The sequence below is a fragment of the Castor canadensis genome, chromosome 10, assembly GCF_047511655.1.
Source record: "Castor canadensis chromosome 10, mCasCan1.hap1v2, whole genome shotgun sequence".
Taxonomy (NCBI): Eukaryota; Metazoa; Chordata; class Mammalia; order Rodentia; family Castoridae; genus Castor; species Castor canadensis.
In genome coordinates, this window is record NC_133395.1 from 73322387 (window position 1) to 73344360 (window position 21974).

Genomic DNA, 21974 nt, shown 5'->3' on the forward strand with positions numbered 1-21974 from the left:
TGAAAGACTTCTTTTCCAGATACTTTACTTTTTAAAATATTATCTGAGACATTAACATTTTGTTAGCCATGTGACTTTTACTTTTTCTTATGAAAATAAATAACATTCCTAGCTCTTTTAGCACTTGATCTGGCTAAATCACATTTTTTATCATTATGTATTTGTGTAATTGACCCTGATATTTTGTGGATTTGTTTGTATTTTTCCAACTTTTTATTTTTGACAGCCCTAGGGTTTGAACTCAGGCCTTCATTCTTGCTAGGCAGGCATTCTACTACTTGAACCGTGCCTCCAGCCATTTTTGCTCTGGTTATTTTTGAGATAGGGACTCACTTTTTGCCCACACTCGCCTGAACCTCCTATTCACACTTCCCGCCATAGCTGGGATGGACAAGTGCATGCCATCAAATCCAGCTTTTTCAAAATCATTAACATTTTTCTACATCTGTGTTATATGTGTGAATATGTCTATAAGCATACACATGCAGTGCTGGGTGCTGGTGGCTCACACCTATAATCCTAGCTACTTGGGAAGCAGAGATCAGGAGGATCACAGTTTGAGGCCAGCACAAGTTCTCAAGACTTCATCTCCAAAAATAACCAGAGCAAAATGGACTGGAGGTGTGGCTTAAGTAGTAGAACACCTGCTTTGCAAGTATGAAGCCCTGAGTTCAAATCCCAGTCCCAGCGCAAACACACACACACACACACACACACAAAATGGACCATGGAGTCAGAAGAATAGAGCTAGAGGGAAATGTGACTCTGAAAGAAAGGCACAGAGAGATGCAGTGTTGCTGGACTAAAGATGGAAGAAGTGGGGCCTATACAGTGCATGCACGCATTAGCATACAAGCAAGAAGCCCTGAGTTGAAACACTTGTACTGCAAAAACAAACAAACAAAAATCCCAGGTAATGTCAAGTGGCCTCTAGAAGCTGGATAAGACATGGAAATAGATTCTCCCCTAGAGTTGCCAAAAAGGAGCTCAGCCCTGCTGAGACTTTGATTTTCACCCAGTGAGACCCATTTTGGCCTCTTTGACCTGCAGAACCGTAAGATAAGTTTGTGTGGTTTTAACCTACCAAACTCGTTGTAATTTGTTACAGTCACAGTAGTAAATGGATGAATGAATATACTGGGTTTTTTTTGTAGCTTTGGGTCTTTTTTGTTTTGTTTTGTTTTTACTTTCTCCAAACAAGGATCCAAAGTTCACACATTGCATTTAGTTATTTATTGCCTTTGGTCTTGCTAGGCAGGCACTCTACCACTTGAGCCACTCTGCCAGCCCTTTTGGTGTTGGTTATTTTTGAGGTAGAGTCTTGCTGTTGTGCTTCCTCCTGTTTGGGCACAAACAACCTCACCCAGCCATTGGTTAAGATGGGGTCTTACGAACTTTTTGCTTAGGCTGGCTTCTAATGGGGATTTTTCTGATCTCTGCCTCCTAAGTAGCTAGGATTATCAGCTTAAGCCACCATGCCTGGCTAAAAATTTTTATAATATATTTTATTTAACCTTGTTTATTAAAGTATTGTCATTTCATTGGTGGAGTGGATCAAGCTACAGTTAGATCACCTGCCTAGCAAGTGTGAAGCCCTGAGTTCAAACCCCAGTGCCGCAAAAAAAAAAAAGTCATTTCAACATGTAACAAATATTTTAAATTATTAATATTTTATAATTTTTGGCCGTACTGAGGTTGAACTCAGAGTGCTAGAGAGTGCTCTACCACATGAGTCTTACCTCCAGCTCTGGATCCCAATTCTGCCATCTTATTTCAATCAGCTATTCCTCTCCACTTTCTCTCATTTGAAAATATAATAAAGCATACCTTAGCATTTATTGATGAAAATATTGGCAGAAAGAGAACAAGACAAAAAATATCTATTCTTTGATACTTTTATTTTACAACATCTGGGATTCAGTAACTGTGTTTCTTAAATTTTCACTCTTACCTTTCTCTGAAATTGCCTATTCCTTCTGCTCATAAAATATTCCTCTTTTCATAATCTCTTCATGTTTAGTTTCTGACCTCTTCAATACTGTTTCCAGTGTTCTGTTTGGTATTCTTAAATTCTTCCTTTCTTTAACCCATAGGCCACTTCTTTGTTGATGTCTCCTGTAACTCAACTCTTTCTTTAGCCCTATTTCCTACCTGGGATCTGAATCAATCTTTCTGTCTCTGTCTCTCTGTCTCTCTGTCTCTCTCTACCCCCCCTGTTGTTTTCCCTTCTCCGCTCTCTCTTTGCAGTACTAGAGATCAAACCCTGGGCCTTGCACATGCTAGGCAAGTACTCTACCACTGAGCTACATCCCCAGCCCTTTTGAATGAATATTCTCATTATCTTTTTTGTTGTTGTTGTTTATTCATATGTGCATACAATGTTTGGGTCATTTCTCCCCCCTACCTCCCACCTCCTCCCTCTCCTCTCTTATTACCTTTTGATATTTCCTCTTGTGAGTCTAAGGGCATCCTAATCCTCAGCATGTCAAAAGCAAATGTATTCTTTTTCAACTTGTTACAGCCCTCAGTTCTTTTTCCTGTATGACTAGCCTGTTGGTTGTCTGACTCTTAATTCTTTTCTCAGAGTAATGCCCTCTCCACAACAATGATAAATCAACAAACCTATAAAGTCTCCTTCCTATATGTTTCAAATTTCTTACCATTTATCTCTAGCAGGTGTAATAAGTTGAATCATATGAATTTATTAATCTCTAAATATTTTTGATCTGTAAGAATGGCAGATTTATATCGACTTAATACTTTTTCTTTTCAGTGCTGGGGATTAAACCCAGGGCTTCATGCATGCTAGGCAAGTGCTCTGCCCCTGAACTACACCCCCAGTCTGCAACTTAATAATTTGTCTAACTTTTCTATATTAAGTTTGTGTTATTTCATTTCATATAAGAGGATTTTGTTAAACATAATGCCTTAACAAAATCTTTTCTGCTACTACTGGAGCCTTGATTACAGAAGAAAATAACTGGGTGCTTGTGGCTCATACCTGTAATCCTAGCTACTTCAGTTTGAAGCCAGCCAGGGAAAATAGTTCTTAAGACCCTATCTCAAAATATCCAACACAAAAAGGGCTGGCAGAGTAGCTCAAATGATAGAACACCTGCTTAGCAAGCATGAGTCCCTGAGTTCAAACCCCAGTACTGCCAAAAATAAAAAATAAAAACAAATCATGGTCAGGTCTTTTTAGTGTTCATCCAAGTTCTTGGGGAAGTCTTTTTTACTTAAAAATATTTTTATTGTGAAATATGTCATAGAGAATGTAGCTATTTGTTAAGACTAATAATAAAATGAGTGGGTTACTACTGCCCAAGGTAAGAATAGAATATTGTCAGCATTTGAGATGACCTTTGCTAGTAGCAAGCTCTTCCCTCTTCCTAAAGATTTTCCTAAAGAAAATCACCATTTTGAGTTTTATATTTGTCGCTCCCTTCTTTTTTTAATGTTCCTAAGAAATGTAGTGTTTGGGGTTGCTTGGCTTTGATCTTACTATAAATTGCCTCAGGGTGTGACTAGCTTCTTTTCTGCAACATTTTTCAGCCATATTATTGTAGGTAGTAGTTCATTTATTTTCACTACAATATCCCATTTGTTTCTCCAATCTGTTGATGAATAGATGAGTTGTTTCCAGAATTTTGCTGTTCTGAAGAATGCTCTATAGATACGTACTGGAATTTCTCTAGGACAAGACAACTATAGTTTTATTTTGGTAGTTCTAAGGTTTGAACTCAGGGCTTCACACTTGCAAAGCAGTCATTCTACCACTTGAGCCATACCTCCAGTCCATTTTGTTTTGATTATTTTGAAGATGAGTTCTCTCTATTTGCCTGGGCTGGTCTTGAACCATGATCCTCCAGATTTCTGCCTCCCAAGTAGCTAGGATTACAGGTGTGACCTACCAGTGCCCAGCTAATAGTTTTTAAAATGTAGAATATGACCCATTAGAGGGGCATAAAATCAATTTTGTAGATTGTAATCATTATATTAAATATATATGCATTATAATTTTACAATATTACATACATAGTAAAAATTGTTATGTGAAACTTTTTTGTGGCTGTATGTATGTCAATTGGGATTGAAAAGAGCTATATAGCTATCTTTATCTCAACCAGCAAAACCCCTTGTTCCTTCCTATTATTGCTTATACTCTCTCTACAACAAAATTAGAGATAAGGGCAAAATAGTTTCTGCTGGGTATTGAGGGGGGGAGCGGGAGGGGGTGGAGTGGGTGGTAAGGGAGGGGGTGGGGGCAGGGGGGAGAAATAAACCAAGCCTTGTATGCACATATGAATAATAAAAGAAAAATGAAAAAAAAAAAAACAAGAAAAGAAAAACATTAAAGAACCCAGAAAAATAAAGAGAAAATTATCAAAAAAAAAAAAAAAAAAAAAAGAGCTATATAGGATATTTGTTATTGTTGCATAGCAGTGGAAAAAGTTTTAAAGTTGCTACTTAGAGTTCTATACTTAGGAGTAGGATTGCTAGATTTTGGGATGGGATGTGTTTGTTTTTCTTAGGTAAACTCACACTTTTTCACAGTGACTGTGTCTTTTTCTACCCCCATGAGCTGTGAATAAGAATTTCTGTTACTTTAGATTCTTGCTAACACTGGTATTGGATGACTTTGATTTGTAGGATTTCTTTATGTATTTTAGATACTAATCTTTAGACCATTAGTTATGTGTTATATAGTTATTTGTGTCTAATCAGGAAATCAGAAACCACTGTAAATAGGGGTATTTAATAAGGAATTAATTACAAAGACATTGCAAGGGCGGACAAGCAGAAAGTAGGTAAGCTACCAAAAAAATAATATATGTCAGAAACTGCAATTACTCCTAGGGCTGGAAGAGTGGAACAGGAAACACTTCTACTTAGAGCCTACAGTCACCGGCTGCTGAGGCTTCTGCTGTTGGAACTGAGCTTCCTCCACAGCAACACTGGATTCTTTTTTTTTTTCTTTTATTCATATGTGCATACAATGTTTGGGTCATTTCTTCCCCCTTCTCCCCCACCCCTTCCCTTTCCCCCGCTACCCCCTCACTACCAGGCAGAAACTATTTTGCCCTTATCTCTAATTTTGTCGAAGAGAGAGTATAAGCTCTTCACTTGGAGTTTTCTGCTCCCACCCAAAACCTTGCCCCTCCCTCTTCCTGTTTTCTGCCAGTATTTTCTAGTGGCAGAACCAAGGAAATGAGCTGGCAAGGAAGCCTGGGGAGGAAATTTGTACACTTCCCATTCTGGGATCAACAGGGTCAGTAAGAAAGGGTCAGTGTCCAGCTGAGAGCTGAGAGACAAGCGCGTTGGCCACACTGTTGAACGTAGCTTGTTCCAGGAGGTGGCTGATCTTTTTACCTTTTTATGATGTCTTCTGAGGCACACAAGTTATTTTAGTGTATCAGTCGTTGCTATTGGTATCTCTTTTTTTAATCTTGAGAAATCCTTCCCTACCTGTTGAAAGGAACAAAACCTATTCACATATGTTTTCTTCTAAAGTTTTATAGTTTTTCTTCTTACATCTATGCCTCTAATCCTTCTGTAATTTTACTTCTATGTATATAAATAAGGGTTTAATTTCAATAATTTCCCTATTGTAACCTGTTGTCCCAGCATTATTTATTAGTTTCCCCCTACTTATCTGCATTTCTTTCTCATCCATATAATAGACCTAAATATTATAGACCATTTCTAGAACTGCTACTCCATTCCATTCATTTTTTTATCCATGTTCTAATTCCACAGTATCCTAATGACTTTAGCTGTATAAGCTGTATATCTAGGAGTATGAATTCCTTCAGTTTTATTCCCTGTTTTATCCTATTTGTCCTTTTCTCTGTTCCTCACTCAATTCCACAGTCTTAATTATTATAGCTTTCTAATAAGGCTTAACAAAAGTTCTTACAATATATCATAGTTGAATTCACCCCCTCCATCATTCTCCTTTATCCCTCCTTCCCCCATTCCTAGAATACTTTCAACAGATCTCATTTTTCCATTTACATACAAGTGTGCAATATTGGCACCATATTCACCCTCCAAAATCCTCTCACATCCTTCCCTCCTGCTGGTGCCAGCCCCCAGGCAGGACCTGTTCTGCCCTCCTGTTCTCTGTTTTACACATACATAATTATTAAAGAAATGGCTTGGTTCTTAACTTTTTGCTCTTCTACATAAATTTTAGAATTTTTTGTTAAGTTTTGTTGAGATTTTGATTGTATTCATGTCAAATTTTTAGGAAAATCTGTAGAGACATTTTATCTTTTCCAGTATGAAAATGCTCTATAACTCTTAATTTTTCATCACTTTTTTAGGTCTTTTCTTTCTTTCTTTTTTTTTTTTTGGCAATACTGGGGTTTGAACTCAGAGTCTCATGCTTGCTAGGTGACATGCTACACTTGAGCCACTCTGCCAGGTCTTTTTTGTGTTGGGTATTTTTGAGATAGCATCTTTTTGCCCAGGCTGGCCTCAAACAATGATTCTCCCAATTTCTGCCTCCTGAGTAACTAGGATTACAAGCATGAGCCACCAGCACATGGTCTTGGGTCTTTATAATGTCTTTTAGTAAAACTTTATAAAGAATTGCAGTCCAGGCTGGCCTGGGCAAAAGCAAGACCCTATTTCAAAAATAACCAGAGCGAAAAGGGCTGGAGGTGTGGCTCAAGCAGTCAGACTGGGTGTGATGGCTCACTGTAATCTCAGCTACTCAGAGGCAGAGATCCAGTGGATCATGGTTCAAGGCCAGCCCAGTCAAAAAGTTCACAAGACCTCATCTCAACCAATAAAAAGCTGGATGTGGTAACAGGTGCCCGTCGTCCCAGCTATGCTGGAAATATAAATGGGAGAATTGTAGTCCAGGCTAGCCTGGGCACAATCATGAGACCCTATTAAAAAAAAAAAAACTAAAAGCAAAAGGGGCTGGGTGGTAGGATGTGGCTCAAGTGGTAGTGCCAAGCAAGGGGAAGGCCCTGAGTTCAATAGTGTTCTTTCATTTCAGCCTCTCTAGAATTTTTTAAAACTCTTTCAGTTTTTGTTTGCCTGAAAATGGCTTAATTTCTCCTTCATTTTTGAAGGATAGGTTTTGGACAGCTAGTTCATGGTTGAGTCTTTTTCTTTTAACACTTTGAAAATGACACCTCACTTCTTTCTAGTTTCTGATAAGGGATCAGCTGTTAATCTTACTGTTTTATCCCTTGTACATACCCTTTCGGTCCTTCTAAGACTCCCATTGTGCTAATATTGTTATACTTGGTATTCTTCCAAGATCTCTTAGGTTCTCTTTATTTTCCTTCATTCTTTTTTCTTTGGTTGCTTAGGCTGCATAATCTCAGTAGTTCTGTCTTCAATCTCAAGCCTGCTGATGAACCGTTCTGGTCTCTCTCTCTGTGTCTCTCTGTCTCTCTTATGTGTGGTGCTGGGGATGGAATCCAGGGCCTTGTACATGTTAGGAAAGTGTTCTATCACTGAGCTACACTCCAGCCCTTGATTTTTTGAGACAGGGTCTTGCTATGTAGCTCTGATTGACCTTGAACTCACTATGTAGCCCAGGATGGCCTCAAACTTGAGATCCTCTTGCTTCTGTCTTTCACGTGCTGGGATTGCAGGCATCATCTCCATGTCTTGCTTCTAGTGACTTTTTTATTTCAGTTCTTATACTCTTCAACTCCAGAATTTCTATTATTTATTTCCATTATTCTTTTATAATTTTACATCTCTTTATTGATATTATTTGCAGAGACATCATCTCATGGTTTGTTTAGGTTTTTTTTTTTTTTGTCCTAGGCAAAATTTTGTTGAAAATTAGACATTTTACATGGCCTTCAGGATTCTCAGCTTCTCTTTTAATTTTTTTTTTTTGTGGTGGCACTGGGGTTTGAACTCAGGGTCTAACTCTTGCTTCACAGGCACTCTTACCACTCTGCCAGCCCATGTGTGAGCTTCACAAAACCCTCATTCCTTAAAGTGTGTCACTTCCTAACCTTTCCTTTCAAGCTTACTGTTCACCTCAGCTATTCAACCTTGCCCCACATACACTGGCTAATGCATTCACCTTTAAATGTGTGCAGTAAGTGCCTCCTCCCCTCTCCACCAAATAGCTGTTTTATCTCATAGAGAGTTTCAAGTTAGTCAAAATAGAAGCAAGCCTTTTGAGCTAGAATGCGACTAGGGAGGTCAAAGAAGCCTCAAGTGTTTGAGAATAAGGTCTTTTCTGCTACCTTTGGTTCAAGAAACTTATCCTGGGCTGTACTTTGTTGTCTTTAGGGCCCAAACGAATATGGGCAGCAGTAGATGGGGCCAGAATAAATTAAAGCTACCCAGACGTGCTGGGCATTGTGGTATATGCTTGTAATGCCAGTTATTCAGGAATTGGAGGCAGGAGATTGTGACAAACAATAAGATCCTATCTTAAAAAACAAAAATACTAACATGGCCAGGATATGACCCAAGTGGTAGAGTGCTTGCATGCTCAAAGCCCTAGGTTTAATCCCCAACATTTAAAAACAAACAAACAAAAACAAAAACAGACCCTCCACACACACAGCTCTCATACTGAGATTTGCTGTTTTTTTCTCTTCATTGCTGTTTTCAGAATTCTGATAAAGTTAAATGTGACAGGTCTTGCCAATTTATTCTCGGCTGTGTGGAGGAACGGGTTTGAGTTTGTTGCTCTGCAAATTTTTTGCTGATGTCACTCATGTAGTTGATTTTTTTTTTACCCCTGGTACTGGAATTTGAACTCAGGGCCTACACCTAGAGCCACTCCACCAGCCCTTTTTGTGTGATGGGTTTTTTCGTGATAGGGTCTCATGAACTATTTGCTCAGGCTGGCTTCAAACCACGATCTTCCTGATCTCTGCCTCCTGAGTAGCTAGGATCACAGGTGTGAGCCACCAGCACCCACCCAGCTGTAGCTGATTTTTTAGTATTAGCTTTATATCCTACAACATTTACTAGACTTATTAATGCTATTGACTTATCTATAGATTTTAAAAAAGTATTTACTCAGAGTCAGGTGTCAGTGGCTCATGCCTGTGATCCTAGCTACTCAGGAGGCAGAGACCTGGAGGATCAAGATTCAAAGCCAGCCCAAGGCAAATAATTTGCAAGACCCTATTCCAAAGTGGTGGAATGGTCAAGTGGTAGAGTGCCTGCCTAGCAGGCATGAGGGCCTGAGTTCAAGCCCCAGCACTGATGAAAAAAACAAAATCTACTCAGATAACTATATTCCAGTATAACAATTTTTTCTTGATTTATAATCTTTATATCCCTTCATTATTTTCCTTGTCTAAGTACTTTTCCTGAAATATCTAATACAGTGTTGAATGAAAATGGTAATATGAATTTTTGTCTTATTCTTGACTTTTACAAAAGCTTTCCCATTAGAAATTAGGTTTATGATAAGGACACATTATCTAATGTTAATTAAGGAAGTTTTCATCTGTTCCTGATTTACTAAGAGTTATATGTGTTTTTTTTTTTTTAAATGGTGAATGAATTTTGGGTTTTTAAAAGTTGTGGCTGGGAAGGCTGAGATTGAGAGGATCATGGTTCTAGGTGAGCCTTAGCCAAAAAGTTTGTTAGACCCCATCTCAACAGAAAAAAAGCTGAGAGTGGTGGCATGTGCCTGTCCCAGAGATGGCAGAAAGCATAAAATAGAAGGATCGTGGTCCAGGCCAGCCTAGGCAAAAAGTGAGACCTGTCTCCAAAATAACCAGAGCAATAACCTTGCTGGAGGTGAAGCTCAAGCAGTAAAATGCCTGCCTGACAAGCATTGAATCCCTGAGTTCAATCCCCAGTAATGCAAAAAAAAAAAAAAAAAAAAAAAAGTTGTGACTAGAAGATGATTTCTATAATTATTGAAAGTGATAAATGGCTCATACCTTTAATCCTAGCTACCTTGGAGGCTGAGATTAGGAAGATCAAAGTTCAAGGTTAGCCCAGATAGTTTGTGAGACTCCATCTCCAAACTAACCCGAACAAAATGGACTGGATGTATGTCTTAAGCATTGGAGTGCCTGTTTTACAAGTCTTGAAGCCCTGAGTTCAAGCCTCAGTTCCACCAAAACAAACAAACAAAAAATAAAAGTGGTAAGTGACATTGATTTCCTAACATAAATCAGTCTTTCAATCCTGAGATAAACCCAGATGTATAATAATGTGTCATCTGTTTTCTACATCACTGGGAGTGTTTGCTACTATTTACTTAGAATTTTTGTATTTAGACTGAAATTACCTGAAACTTTTCTTTTTCTTTCTTTTTTTTTTTTAGCAGTACTGGGGTTTGAACTAGGACTTTGCACTTGGGAGGCAGGCACAAATTTTTTTTGTGTGCACTTCCTGACTCCATCCAGCCTAGTGTCATGAAAAGAGTTCAGAGTGTACTTTTTTTTTAATTTTCTCTGAAAAATTTTGCATAGAGTTGCTGTGAATATATTTCTGTTTTTTTGGCAGCACTGGAGTTTGAACTCAGGGCTCACACTCACTAGGAAGGCACTTTTAACACTTCAGCCACTCTGCCAGCCATTTTTTTGTGATAGGTTTTTTTCAAGATAGGTTCTCTCAAACTATTTGACCAGTGTTGGCTTTGAACCTCCAATCCTCCTAATCTCTGCCTCCTGAGTAGCTAGAATTACAGGTGTGAGCCACCCATGAATATTTGGTAGAACTTTTCTGAGAAGTCATGTGGACAAGAAGTTTTCTGGATGGGAAAAAATTAACTTTTATTATTTTACTAGTATAGGAATACTCAGGCTTTCTTTTTAGTTTGTTTTAGTAATGCGTATTTTCTACCCATTTATGTATTTCATTTAAAAATTTAAATTTATTGTAAGCTGTTCAGATAATAATCCTATTATCTTTTAAAGTTTGTCTGGATCTTTCTCATTACTAATACTTACTTACTTTGTTTCTTCCTTTGATTAATCTCACCAGAGGTTTGGGGGGTTTTATAAATCTCTTCAAATAACCAACTTCTGAATTTGTTGATCTTTCTTACAGCATGCTTATTTTCTTTTTCTTTTTTTATTACTCTCTTCCTCTTGTTTTTGTGGTTTATTCTGCTCTTCTTTTTTATCTTCTTTAATTGTGTAGATAACTCATTAATAATGTATCTTTTTGAACATATCATAATTTTTTACTTATGAATTTTCAATATTTTAAAATGTTTCCCAAAAATATTTGTGTTAATTTCAGTGCTTACATTTTTGTCAGATAATGTGTCAGATAATGTATAGAAATACATTAGCAATTCTTTGAAATTTGTGGAGACTAGCCTGATAGTCTAGTTAATTTCTATAAATATTATATCTGGGCTTAAAAATAATATATTTTCTCCAAGCATTCTCTATTTGTCAATTATATCCATCATTATTAATTGGGCTCTTTATAACTAATATATTCTCTTTTTTTATATGGTACTGGGGCTTGAACTCAGGGCCTTCACCTTGAGCCACTCCACCAGCCCTATTTTTGTGAAGCGTTTTTTTTTGAGATAGGGTCTCATCAACTTTTTGCCCAGGTTGGCTTTGAACCGTGATCCTCCTAATCTTTGCCTCTATCAGTTACTAAGAAAGGTATTTTAATCACTGATAAAGATGATTTGTCAGATTGTCTATATATGGCCACCTAGGTTTTTTAAAAAATATTTCTTTACTTCTAATCACTTGCAATTATATTAAATAAATAACATTTTTGAGTTTCTAACTAAAGTGTTCCTTTCAAACAAATCCTAACTCACTGACACATTCCATTCTTGAATTGTACTTGGGAGCCTCAGGGAAGCTTTATAAGATTGTTTTGTATTGTTAATATATAGTAAAAATAGCTGCAATTTTAGAAATGCTCAGCATGTGTCATGCACTGTGCCAGATGTTTTTTTTAATATAATAAAAGTCCTATTATGTAATATGATTGGAACAGGTAGCTAGTTGGTTCATTGAATAAACTGATCAAAGCACCAATCAGGGTTGGGTGTGTAGTTCAGTAGTAAGGTGCTTGCCTAGTATGCACAAAGCCCTGGGTTCCATCTCGGAAAAAAAAGCATGGGATTATTATGAAATGATATGTACTTTAAACATTTTAGCAGAATTTGAGATTATATGCTTATATGTGTATTCATTCACCAATCTTTTTTTTTTCTTTTCTGTGCTGGGGATTAAACCCATAGCCTTACCCATACTAGGTGAATGCTCTGCCACTAAGGTACATCACTTTCTTTCCTTTTTTTTTTTCTTTTTTTTTTTTTTTTTTGGGCTACTTGGGTTTAGACTTAGGGTCTCATGCTTGCTAGGCAGGTGCTCTACCACTTAAACCACTCCAGCCCCCTAGCACTTTCATTCACCAATCTGTATGTATGATTCTGTCCAGTGTTTTGTTTTCCCTTTTCATGCATAAATCCCACCTGTAATGCATTGTCAAAAATTTTCTGTTTCTGTTGGTAAAAATTGGAGGCAGAACCCTCCAATATTTTCAAAGAAGTCTGTGTGTGTAATCATAGGTTTTTATGATTTTTAAACAAAATTTTATAGTTATTCTGTCCATACCTAATTTAACAATTGTTTTGGTTTCTCATCTTTAGTGAGTCAAACTATATAATTATAGAAACAATTATGATTAGTGTAAACAGACTTGGGGATAAACTCTTCTGACTCCTTGTAAATATACAGTTCTAAACAGTAGACACAGAGGGAAGTGGTTATACTAGAGAGCAGCCACCTCACTGGGAACATTTACTGTGCCACTGATAATCAGTCATTACACAGAGGCAATAGAAAGAACCCAGTATCTGTCATATCCATTAAGTAGAGGTCATTTAAGAGCATCTATATTAATAATCCTTATAGCAGGTCTGCAAGCTTTTTTATTTTATTTTTTATTTATTTACTTATTTATTTATTTTTGCAGTACTGGGGTTTGAACTCAGGGCCTCTTACTTGCTAGGCAGGCACCCTACCACTTGAGCCATTCTGCCAGCCCTATTACCCCATTTTAGAAAGGAGACCTATTTATCTGAGATCTCACCTGCTAGCTTATTACTGATCGAGAGTCAGATCCTAGGCCTGGGTTATCCCAACCACTGTCATTCTGCAAAGCTCTTTTATGAACTGCATGTGCTTTAATCTCAGATTTACATATTACCCATGACTAAGTTAGTATATAGGATTCTGCACTGGAAGATCTTGTTTCTGGCCCCTTTAATTTTTTTTCAGGAAGATCATTATTAACCATGCTTTATGTTCTTTCTTTTTCTGATAGTAGCCCATTTGGGCTTTATTTGATGCTCTTTTATCTTTGTCTTCAGCTAAAGTTTACTTGGTCAACTTAGCTTGTCTCTGAGCAAGCACTCTTAATTCTTAAGAGGTACACCTTGTCACTACCAAGAAGTTTAGCTTCTAAGCCATCATCCAGAAATCAAAATCTTATTTATCATAGATATGTTATTGTTACTCATTTCCTATTTCCTCCTTTTTTTTCAAAAGCTACAGCATATGCTTCTAACTCCCTGATTTCCTCTCCATGACTAACTGTTATTGAGTGATGTTTCTTTTTTTTCTAATCATGCCATTCATCCCTAAGTGAATCAGCACCAGTAAGATCAGGTTTAACAAGCTTTGGCACAGCTTTGATGAGCCCCTCACACTTTATGGATCTGTGTTCCTGAAGACAATTCATCTACTGACTAGGCATATGCATTCCAGTGGAGTCATCACTACTACCACCATATTTCTTGTCTTTCAGTAGCTTCACAGGTCACTGTACTGATTTGTTTCCTTTCCAGAGGTCTGTTTCTGGAAACAAGGACAGTAGCTCTATAGAGTTTCAGTGGTAAAGAACTGATGCATGTCTCTGACATACTTCTTTGGGGAGTCAGTCTTCTGATTTTCATATCTCTTGGCATTATATTTTTTGTTGGAATTCAATCCTTAGAGATTCCTTTCACAATTCTTAGTAAAATGTCTTGATAAGTTGCCTGATCTTCCAGATTCCAAGAGGCTTTTTTGTTTTGAGCTTCTGCATTACTTCATGATCCATTGTGTTTGCTCCTCTGTAGGCATAGAAGGTTGTTATTTTTAGCAGGTCCCTATTATCCTTTCTCTAAGTAACTATCATTTTGTAATCTATTTTAAAAACAAAGGAACCCTTGAGAACAGTAATGAAGCCTTTTTCTTTTTCACTTTCTAACCTCTGCTATAAGAACAGATTATAGACTGTTGGTTCGGAATATGGACTGAGCTTTCAGGCAACTGATTTACCAGCCCTCTCTCCAAACTCAGACCTCACATAGACTTCTGTAACTCATCTCTCCAATTATTAAGAAAAAAAATTCTTTTACTCATACTTAATTCTTCTCTTTTTCCTCGTACCCCATATACTTTTTTTTCTTTCTTTTTTAGGGTGCTTGGGATAGAACCCAGTGCCTTGTGCATGCTAGGCAAGGGTTCTACAGTTGAGCTACATACCCAGGCCCAATTTGTTTTCAAGACTTGTTTGATTTTGTTTAAAAAAAAATCCAGAATATAATCACCTATTATGTCTACCCCGTGATTAGTGAACTAACTCCAGTGGAGCCTCTTTATGTCCTTTTGCCTATCTAAGTTGTGGACCCTCTACTCTGGACTTTCCACTGCTTTATATGGAAACTTGACATGAGACAAATTAGGGAGAAGGGTTCCTGCTTCACAGATCTTCTCTAATGTCTTGTTCTTTTTAAAATTTTTACTAGCATAAATTAATTGTATAAAGGGATTTCATTGTAATTACACACATGCATATAATGTACTTTGATCAGATTTGCCCCTTCTGTATTATTCTGCATTAATCTTTGTTGTTTCTTATTTACTTTGATACAGAAAGGAAAGAGAGAGAGAAATAGTCTCATTATGCATTGAAATAGTGATAATAGGCCCAAATTCTCCTTTCATGAAAGGCTTCAACTCTTACCAGAAGCATTGCTTTGTTTATGAACATGTAAATTGACCTTGTACATGCTAGGCATGTACAAGCATGTGTGCTCTATAGAGCCACTTGGCCTAGCTCTGAATCCTGCCATTAGCCATGCGAATCTGGGCAAATTCTTTTTTTTTTTTCTTTTATTATTCATATGTGCATACATGGGCAAATTCTTGAACTTCTCTGTGTTTCAGTTGTCCTTGTGAGATGGGGATAAAACTAGCATTTGTACTTACTTTACATACTTGTGGAGCTTAGGTGATATGATACATGTAAAGCAATCAAACAGTCCTACTACATAGTAAGTATGCAATAAATAAGTTTTTTTTAAAAATCCAATTTGCAAAGTAGGATTTTGGGTTTTAGTCTTTCTGATGGCACATGAGTTATAAATATTTTGGTGATGAATCATATTTTAGTAACTCAGTTTGCCCGTGTTAGGATTCTCTTTCTTTGACCATTTGAGAGCCATTTGGAAGGATGGTGGTTACACCTTAAGTGCATTCAGCTCTACAGAATCAGTGAATCTGTAAACCAGAAACAGTGTTAAGGGGTGACTGTTAACTTCTTGGCATGTTACCACTTAATCCAATAGAAAAGCAACAACAAAGTGTATACTGTCTTTTCCTCCTTGCCCTATAACAGAATGAGTAAAGAGAGGAGATTTGTTTTCTGAACAACATATTATTTTTCAATATGGATTTCATAACTGATATTGCACTTTTAACTTCAACTAGAGCTTTCATTAGAATCAGAACTGACTGTAAGAGGAAGTTACTATCAAAAATGGCATTCTTCACCTTTTTAGAGAAGCCTTGTCACAACTTCTTCTAAGTACCTTGGTGTTCCTTAATTTTGTTTTTTTGGGTTTTTTTTTTCAGTGCTGAGGACCTTGTGCTTGCTAGGCAGGCACTCTGACTCTGAGCTACATTCCTTGATCTTCTTCCTAAGCCAATACCCAGGGCAGCAGCAATTAGGTGACAAAGGTGATATGAACATAAGATATTCATATATCCTGACTATTAAAAATTAACTAGCAGCATGGAATTGAAGACCAGGATAGTTTAATAAGCTTCTTGGTCCAGTACCCAGCCTTAGAATAATTGACCGTTCCCTTTCCCTCATCATCTCTTTATTCCCCCATGTTTGTTTGCTTGCTTGCTTCTTTTTCAGTTCTCAATCCTTGGTGTTTTCCCCCCTCACATATACCTATTGTCCTTTTACCACTGCATTTTTCTATATCTTTATTGACACCGTGTCTCTGACTCTGATTATCCTGTGTGGAAGAGAAGAAAATTAGACTATTATGTTCAAAATGAGAAAATTTTGTAAATCCTCCTTTTTCTCTTAGCATTAAGCATTGTCTTCATTTAATGGGCACTATGAATTCTGAGTGTGTGCCATGAAAATGCTATTCCTCTTTTGGGTGGCATAGTTTTTTCCTGGGCATTGCAAGATGAGTAGCATTCCTGGTTTCAGTGCCAAATGCCAGTAGCACATTACCAGTCACTGCGACCACAAAAATTGCCCTCACATATTTCCAAATATCTCACAACGTAGTGGCATAGCCTCTGATTTAGAACCACTGCTAGCTGGGTAATTAGAAGCATATCACCCAAATACTGGACTCAGTTGCTCACAATGTTAATTGTGAACATTGTATATAATTAGATGGAGCAACCTAATTGCCACGGTCTGTATGTCTAGGTAAAACCTAGGGATTAAAGAGCTGAATTTGTGCCATTCTAAAACTATACTAGCCACTTTTTATTTTCCCAAATCTAAAGTATTACAAAATCTAATATATCTGTTGTTAGGTTGTACATACATGTGAAATATTTTCTTTAAAGAAAATATCAGGTATTTCTAAAGTTAAATGGGTTATGAAATGAGTATGTGCATATGAGGTTTAACTTTCTCAAAGTGTACTCATTATTAATTTACAGAAATTTTAAATCTCTTTTTAAAGTGATTTTAAAAATATAATACAAAGTATATATACACTTTAGAATCTCTCTCTCTTTCTGTCTCCTCTCTTTGGCAATACTGGGGGTTGAACTCAGGGCCTTGTGCTTGCTTTTAGTTATTTTTTGAATATGGTCTCATGTTTATGCCCAGACAGGCTGAACTGTAGTACTCCTATTTATCTCCTATTTATGCTTCCCCACAAAGCTGTAATGGCAGGTGAATACCACTTTGCCTAAAGTTGTTTGAGACAAGGTTTCATGAACTTTTTGCCCTGGCTCACCTAGACCCATGATCCTCTCAATCTCTACTTCCCAAATACCTAGGATTACAGGTTTTGAGCCACTGGGTCTGACTAGAATCTCTTTTACTTATGATTTTTAAATCTGCACATTAAGAGTTTGATGTTAGAGTTTCCAAATGTTATATGAATAATTGTTATAAAATTTTCAATTCTTTTATATTTCAGAGAAAGACTTTTGAAGAAAATGGGGCACAGGCTCAGCCAAACCAAACAGAAGAGAAATAGAAAAAAAAACAGAAAGTATAACAATCTTAGTGAAATCATGGATGAAAACTCACTTGAAACCTTATGTTATCTTACGCCAGGAGATCAGCACCCACTTCAGAGTGAAAAGGAAGATTTTGAAGAGACAAAAACAGGGTGTTCCTTCACTGGTGGCCTACAAAATGAGTTTGGAGATTTTGTGAATGTCTGTAAAGAAAAAAGTTGGAAAAACATAGATCCTGAAGATAGTTTTAAAAATGTTAAGTCTGCAGTTGAATTGGACAACACATCAAAGAATTGCTTCCCTAAGGAAGATGATGGCTTGTTTCTTACTTTGTCATCAATGCCAAATGAAAGCTCTTTTATTTGTCCCACAGGGACTCAAAATTTTTCCTGGATCACAAGGGATGACTGCTCTGGCATGGAGGTAGAAAAGCATATGGGAGATAGGTATAACTTGGCATTAGATGCACAGGACCTATTTGCTGAAACCCCATGTTCAGTTATGCAGAAGACAGAGGTGGTAGATCAAAGATTGCCAAGTGAACCAGTTTTGTGCCATCAGCATAGATCCAGAACCTCACAGAAAGTCTTAAGAGAGGAACAAGGAGTACAAACAACTAGAAACAATTATTGGGCTTTTTTCACAACCAATTTATCTGATGAAGAATTACAGCTAGGCTCTGAGAGACAATCGTATTTTGGTAGCTGGCCTGAGGGACCTCATAAATTTGTGTGTGAACAGAGACCAAAGAAAGACAGATCATGTAAACTGGCCTGTCCTGACAGCAAGGAGCAACTGATAAAATTGATCTCCACTTCTGAAGGAACATCGGTACCAGGAAACAGCCCAGAAATATTGATAGAGGAGAAATTACTGATAGAAAATGAAGATTTGTCACTTACAACTGAAACTATAGATCCATTCAGAGAACCAGAAACAAATAACTTTGTAAGCTGCTTACATCAACTGGATGAATCAACAGAGAGTAACAAAAGGAGGCAGAAAAGGATTTTCAATTTGGCACCAAATTTTAGCTTACTGGGACAGAGTCATATCAGTGCAAAAGACAGGGAGGAACACTTCCTGTTATCAGAAAACCATGGACTGAACATCATTTTAGGAGAAGGAAAACATAGAATTTCAGAAATAACTAACACACCAGAGAAAAAGCAAAAAATTATGACCTTTGATCATCATCCATTGTATTTTTACCTTGATATTATCAACGATTCCTTTCTAATGAAGGGTGAACAGTTTTATTCTCTTTACTTGTCACTTAATAGACTAGGTCATGCTGTGTATTTTTACAAAAACCCTGTTCCTTCTCTTGTGCTACATTATATATCTAGCTTTTGGATGGTATCTTGTACCAGCAAGAAAACATTTTTGACTTTCAAATCTCAGACAATAATAGGTAACAGACTAAATGATATAGAGTTTATTTCCTCAGAAAATTTAAGTAGCCAGCCTGATACTTTGTGCTGTTTGAAGGCTACTTCTGATACTCAGTTTTTAAATGAAAGAACTGGTGAGAAGATGAAGAGTTGCGAAGAATCTAAGCCGTTACAGTATTTACCAACTGAGGATCACCAAGATTTAAGGAGCATTGATTTTAATCCCCTTTGGCTACCGTTATCACAAGGGTTTGCCTTTCAACTAGTTAAGCTTTTTGGAGCTCCTGGAGTGCCAATGGGTAAATTGTTTCCATTTCCTAAAAATAAAAGGTCCAGTTTAACATATGCAAGTAAATTTTTGAGGTGTTAGTGGTTTCATGCAGTTTATTGGCCTTGTGATGCTTTTCAGCCGTGAGAGTGAGGACCTATACTTAAATTGCTTGATTTTTAAACCTCCCACCCATTGCCACCGATAGTCTTCAGTATAGAATGCTGGATTCTCCATTGAAATAGACACTGAGAACAATGAAGAATGAGGCAGGCAAATGTGGACTATGTAACATATAGAAAAGGGCTGTTTTTGGGGGGTTTTTTCCTTTAAATCTTTCTCCTTTCTACTTTTCACATGTTAGACACATGGCCCTTTCTTTTCTCATTCACAGTTATGGCTCTCAGATATGAGATTAGTAAAGGGTGGATAGCAAAGATTAAGTGATAAAAAACATCTGAAATAGTTGATTTTGTTTTTAAAGATCAGGTGGGCTCTAACGAGAGTAGGAGAGAGTCTAATTGACTTGAAAAGGTTTCTTCAGTCTTAAGGACATCATTTCAAAAAAAAAAAAAGATGTTACTTTTTGAAAATAAAAAAATCCACCTGTGAATGAACCAACCAAATATATAACTTTTTAATATTCTAAGTAAATGTCTTCTCCATAATAAGCATATTTCAAATGCTTAAATGTCCTTCAGGGGAAATGGAGCACATATCCACACTTTTTCTACTCTGTAATTTAGTGGCTGAACGGGAGATGTGGCTCAAGTGGTAGAGCACTTGCCTAGCAAGTGCAAGGCCCTGAGTTCAAACTCTAGTACTACCAAAAATAAGTAAGTAAATAAAATGTAACTCAGTGGTTGAAGTTTCCTAGTTCTTTTCCTTTGGGACAGGAATGAGTTCTAAAAGCCAAGAAGCCAAAGTTCCAATCCCTGCTGTTCCCCTGGATCTTCCTATTATTCTGCACTTATAGGCTCCTGGGACTTGCACTGTGTCAAAGCTCGTCTCCCCTAGTTTTTTGCTTTGCCTCTAACTTTCTGATGTTCCTCGCAAACTTAGTCTCAGCAACTCAGACCCAAGACAAGCTAAATTACAGGCAAGGGGTCATAATTAGTAACATACTCTTGAGGACCTGATACCATGTTTATCTTATCTATAAACTTTGTCAATAATCACATCTGAGCTTTTGCTGCAATTTGAGGGGTGGAGTGTATTAAATTCAGGGCATCACATTTGTTAGGCAAGTACTCTGCTACAGGAGTCACACTTCAGCCTTTTTGTTTTTGAGATAGGGTCTCAATAACTTTGCCTGGGATGACCTTGAACCTTAGTCCATCTATCTCTGCCTCCTAAGTAGCTAAGATTACATGTGTGTACCATCATACCCAGCTTGCTGCAATTTTTCTATCCTAGATGAACCAATAAAAGAGGGGTGGGCTAGAGGCATGGCTCAAGTTGTAGAGCACTTGCTTAGTAAGCCCAAAATCCTTAGTTCAATTTCAGTACTGCCAAAAGAGAGAAAGTGAAGGGAGGGAGGGAGGAAAGAAGGAAGGAAAACACACACCCCAAACAATTTTAAAATGCATTTGTTGGGTTGGAGATGTGATCAAGTGTTTGAGTGCCTGCCTAGCAAACACCAGACCCTGAGTTCCAATACTAGTACCCCCTTTGGGGAACTTGAAATAATTGAAGGTGTTATAATTGAAGACATGTAGGTTAGAGATCTTAGTCTAAGGCTAATATTCTGAAATTGTATGCCTTTTTTTGTGTTATTTTTTGCCTCTTTTCTGGGAGAAAGTCAACAGATTTTATTAGCTTCTCAGAAGGGTCTGTGACCCAGAAAAGATTAACAACCATCACCTTAGATCAACATGAGATAGATGAAGGCTCTGGTGTGAAATGATTCTAAACCCTCCCTCTCTTAAATGCATGATATTATCATAATCAATAGTAATTGAACAGTCACTAATTAAACATCAAAAAGTTTTTTTTAAAGGAAATAGACCTCATTCATCAAATGGGTTACCTTCTAAATGGGGATACAAGATGAACACAAAATAAAATTACTGCACACAGAAAATACAAATGACAAGCTTCTGAGTATTTTATGAGTAAGGTTAGTAGGGCTAAAGGGATCGTTAAAGAGAATTTAGGGCCATGGTTTTGTTTGGGGTGCTTTCAGTATGGAAGTGAATTATATAAGCAGTATTTGCACCAAGGAGAAGGGATGGGACTTACAAGAAAAGGGAAAGATTTTCACATTTGAAAACACGTGCTTCAAAAGGGAAAGGAGGAAAAGTTGTAAGTGAAGGCCATGAACCAACTTTGACTAGATTAGAGAAGCCAAGCTCTGGTGTATGGATGGTGGCCTTGTGAATAATGTGGTAAAGCAAATGAGTCCTAGGATTAGGAGCTCTGCAGACACAGTAGGATTATATATAATACGGCCATACATATAAGAAAGGAAACTACATGTAGGGCTAGGACTATGTAAGTATAGGAAAGCGCGCACGCACGTGTGTGCATGCATGTGTGTGTGTGTGTGTGGTTTGGGAGGGCTGACGTGTTATGGTAGTGTTAACCCTTAGACTTGTATATGAGCTTCTGAACCCTCACCTCCCAGCCACTCATATGTGGAAGGAACATTTGTAGGAAGAATACACTTGGCTATGGTTATAATGTTTCAAACATGTCACAGGAAAGGAAGTCACCTAAGTTTTATGCTTTTGGCAATACCACTTGAACTATTGAAACTATTATATGTGTATACATTGATTTGTATATGTTTATAAGTACATGAGAATATAAACTATGATACAAATCATTTTGCGTGTGTGGATATAAAGGATTTTCATTGAGTCTGGTTACTGT

At 37.2% G+C, this 21974-nt stretch overlaps 1 protein-coding gene across 10 annotated transcripts in view; it reads left to right on the forward strand.

Annotated features, from left to right (window-relative positions):
- The window catches only part of N4bp2l2 (NEDD4 binding protein 2 like 2), a 113749-nt gene that overhangs the window by 64885 nt on the left and 26890 nt on the right, over window positions 1–21974 (forward strand). For 4 of the 10 annotated variants that reach the window (XR_012436263.1, XM_020176842.2, XM_074043574.1 and 1 more), the window contains one exon: window positions 17396–19131. Coding sequence is in view for 4 of the 10 variants with exons in the window: in XM_020176842.2 (XP_020032431.1) it covers window positions 17396–19131 (1736 nt within the window). In the remaining 6 variants the exon portion in view is untranslated. Of the gene's footprint in view, window positions 1–9905; window positions 10102–12178; window positions 12214–15842; window positions 15948–17395; window positions 19132–21974 lie in introns of those variants that run through there. The other 6 variants (XR_012436265.1, XR_012436267.1, XR_012436268.1 and 3 more) reach the window with 4 other exon arrangements.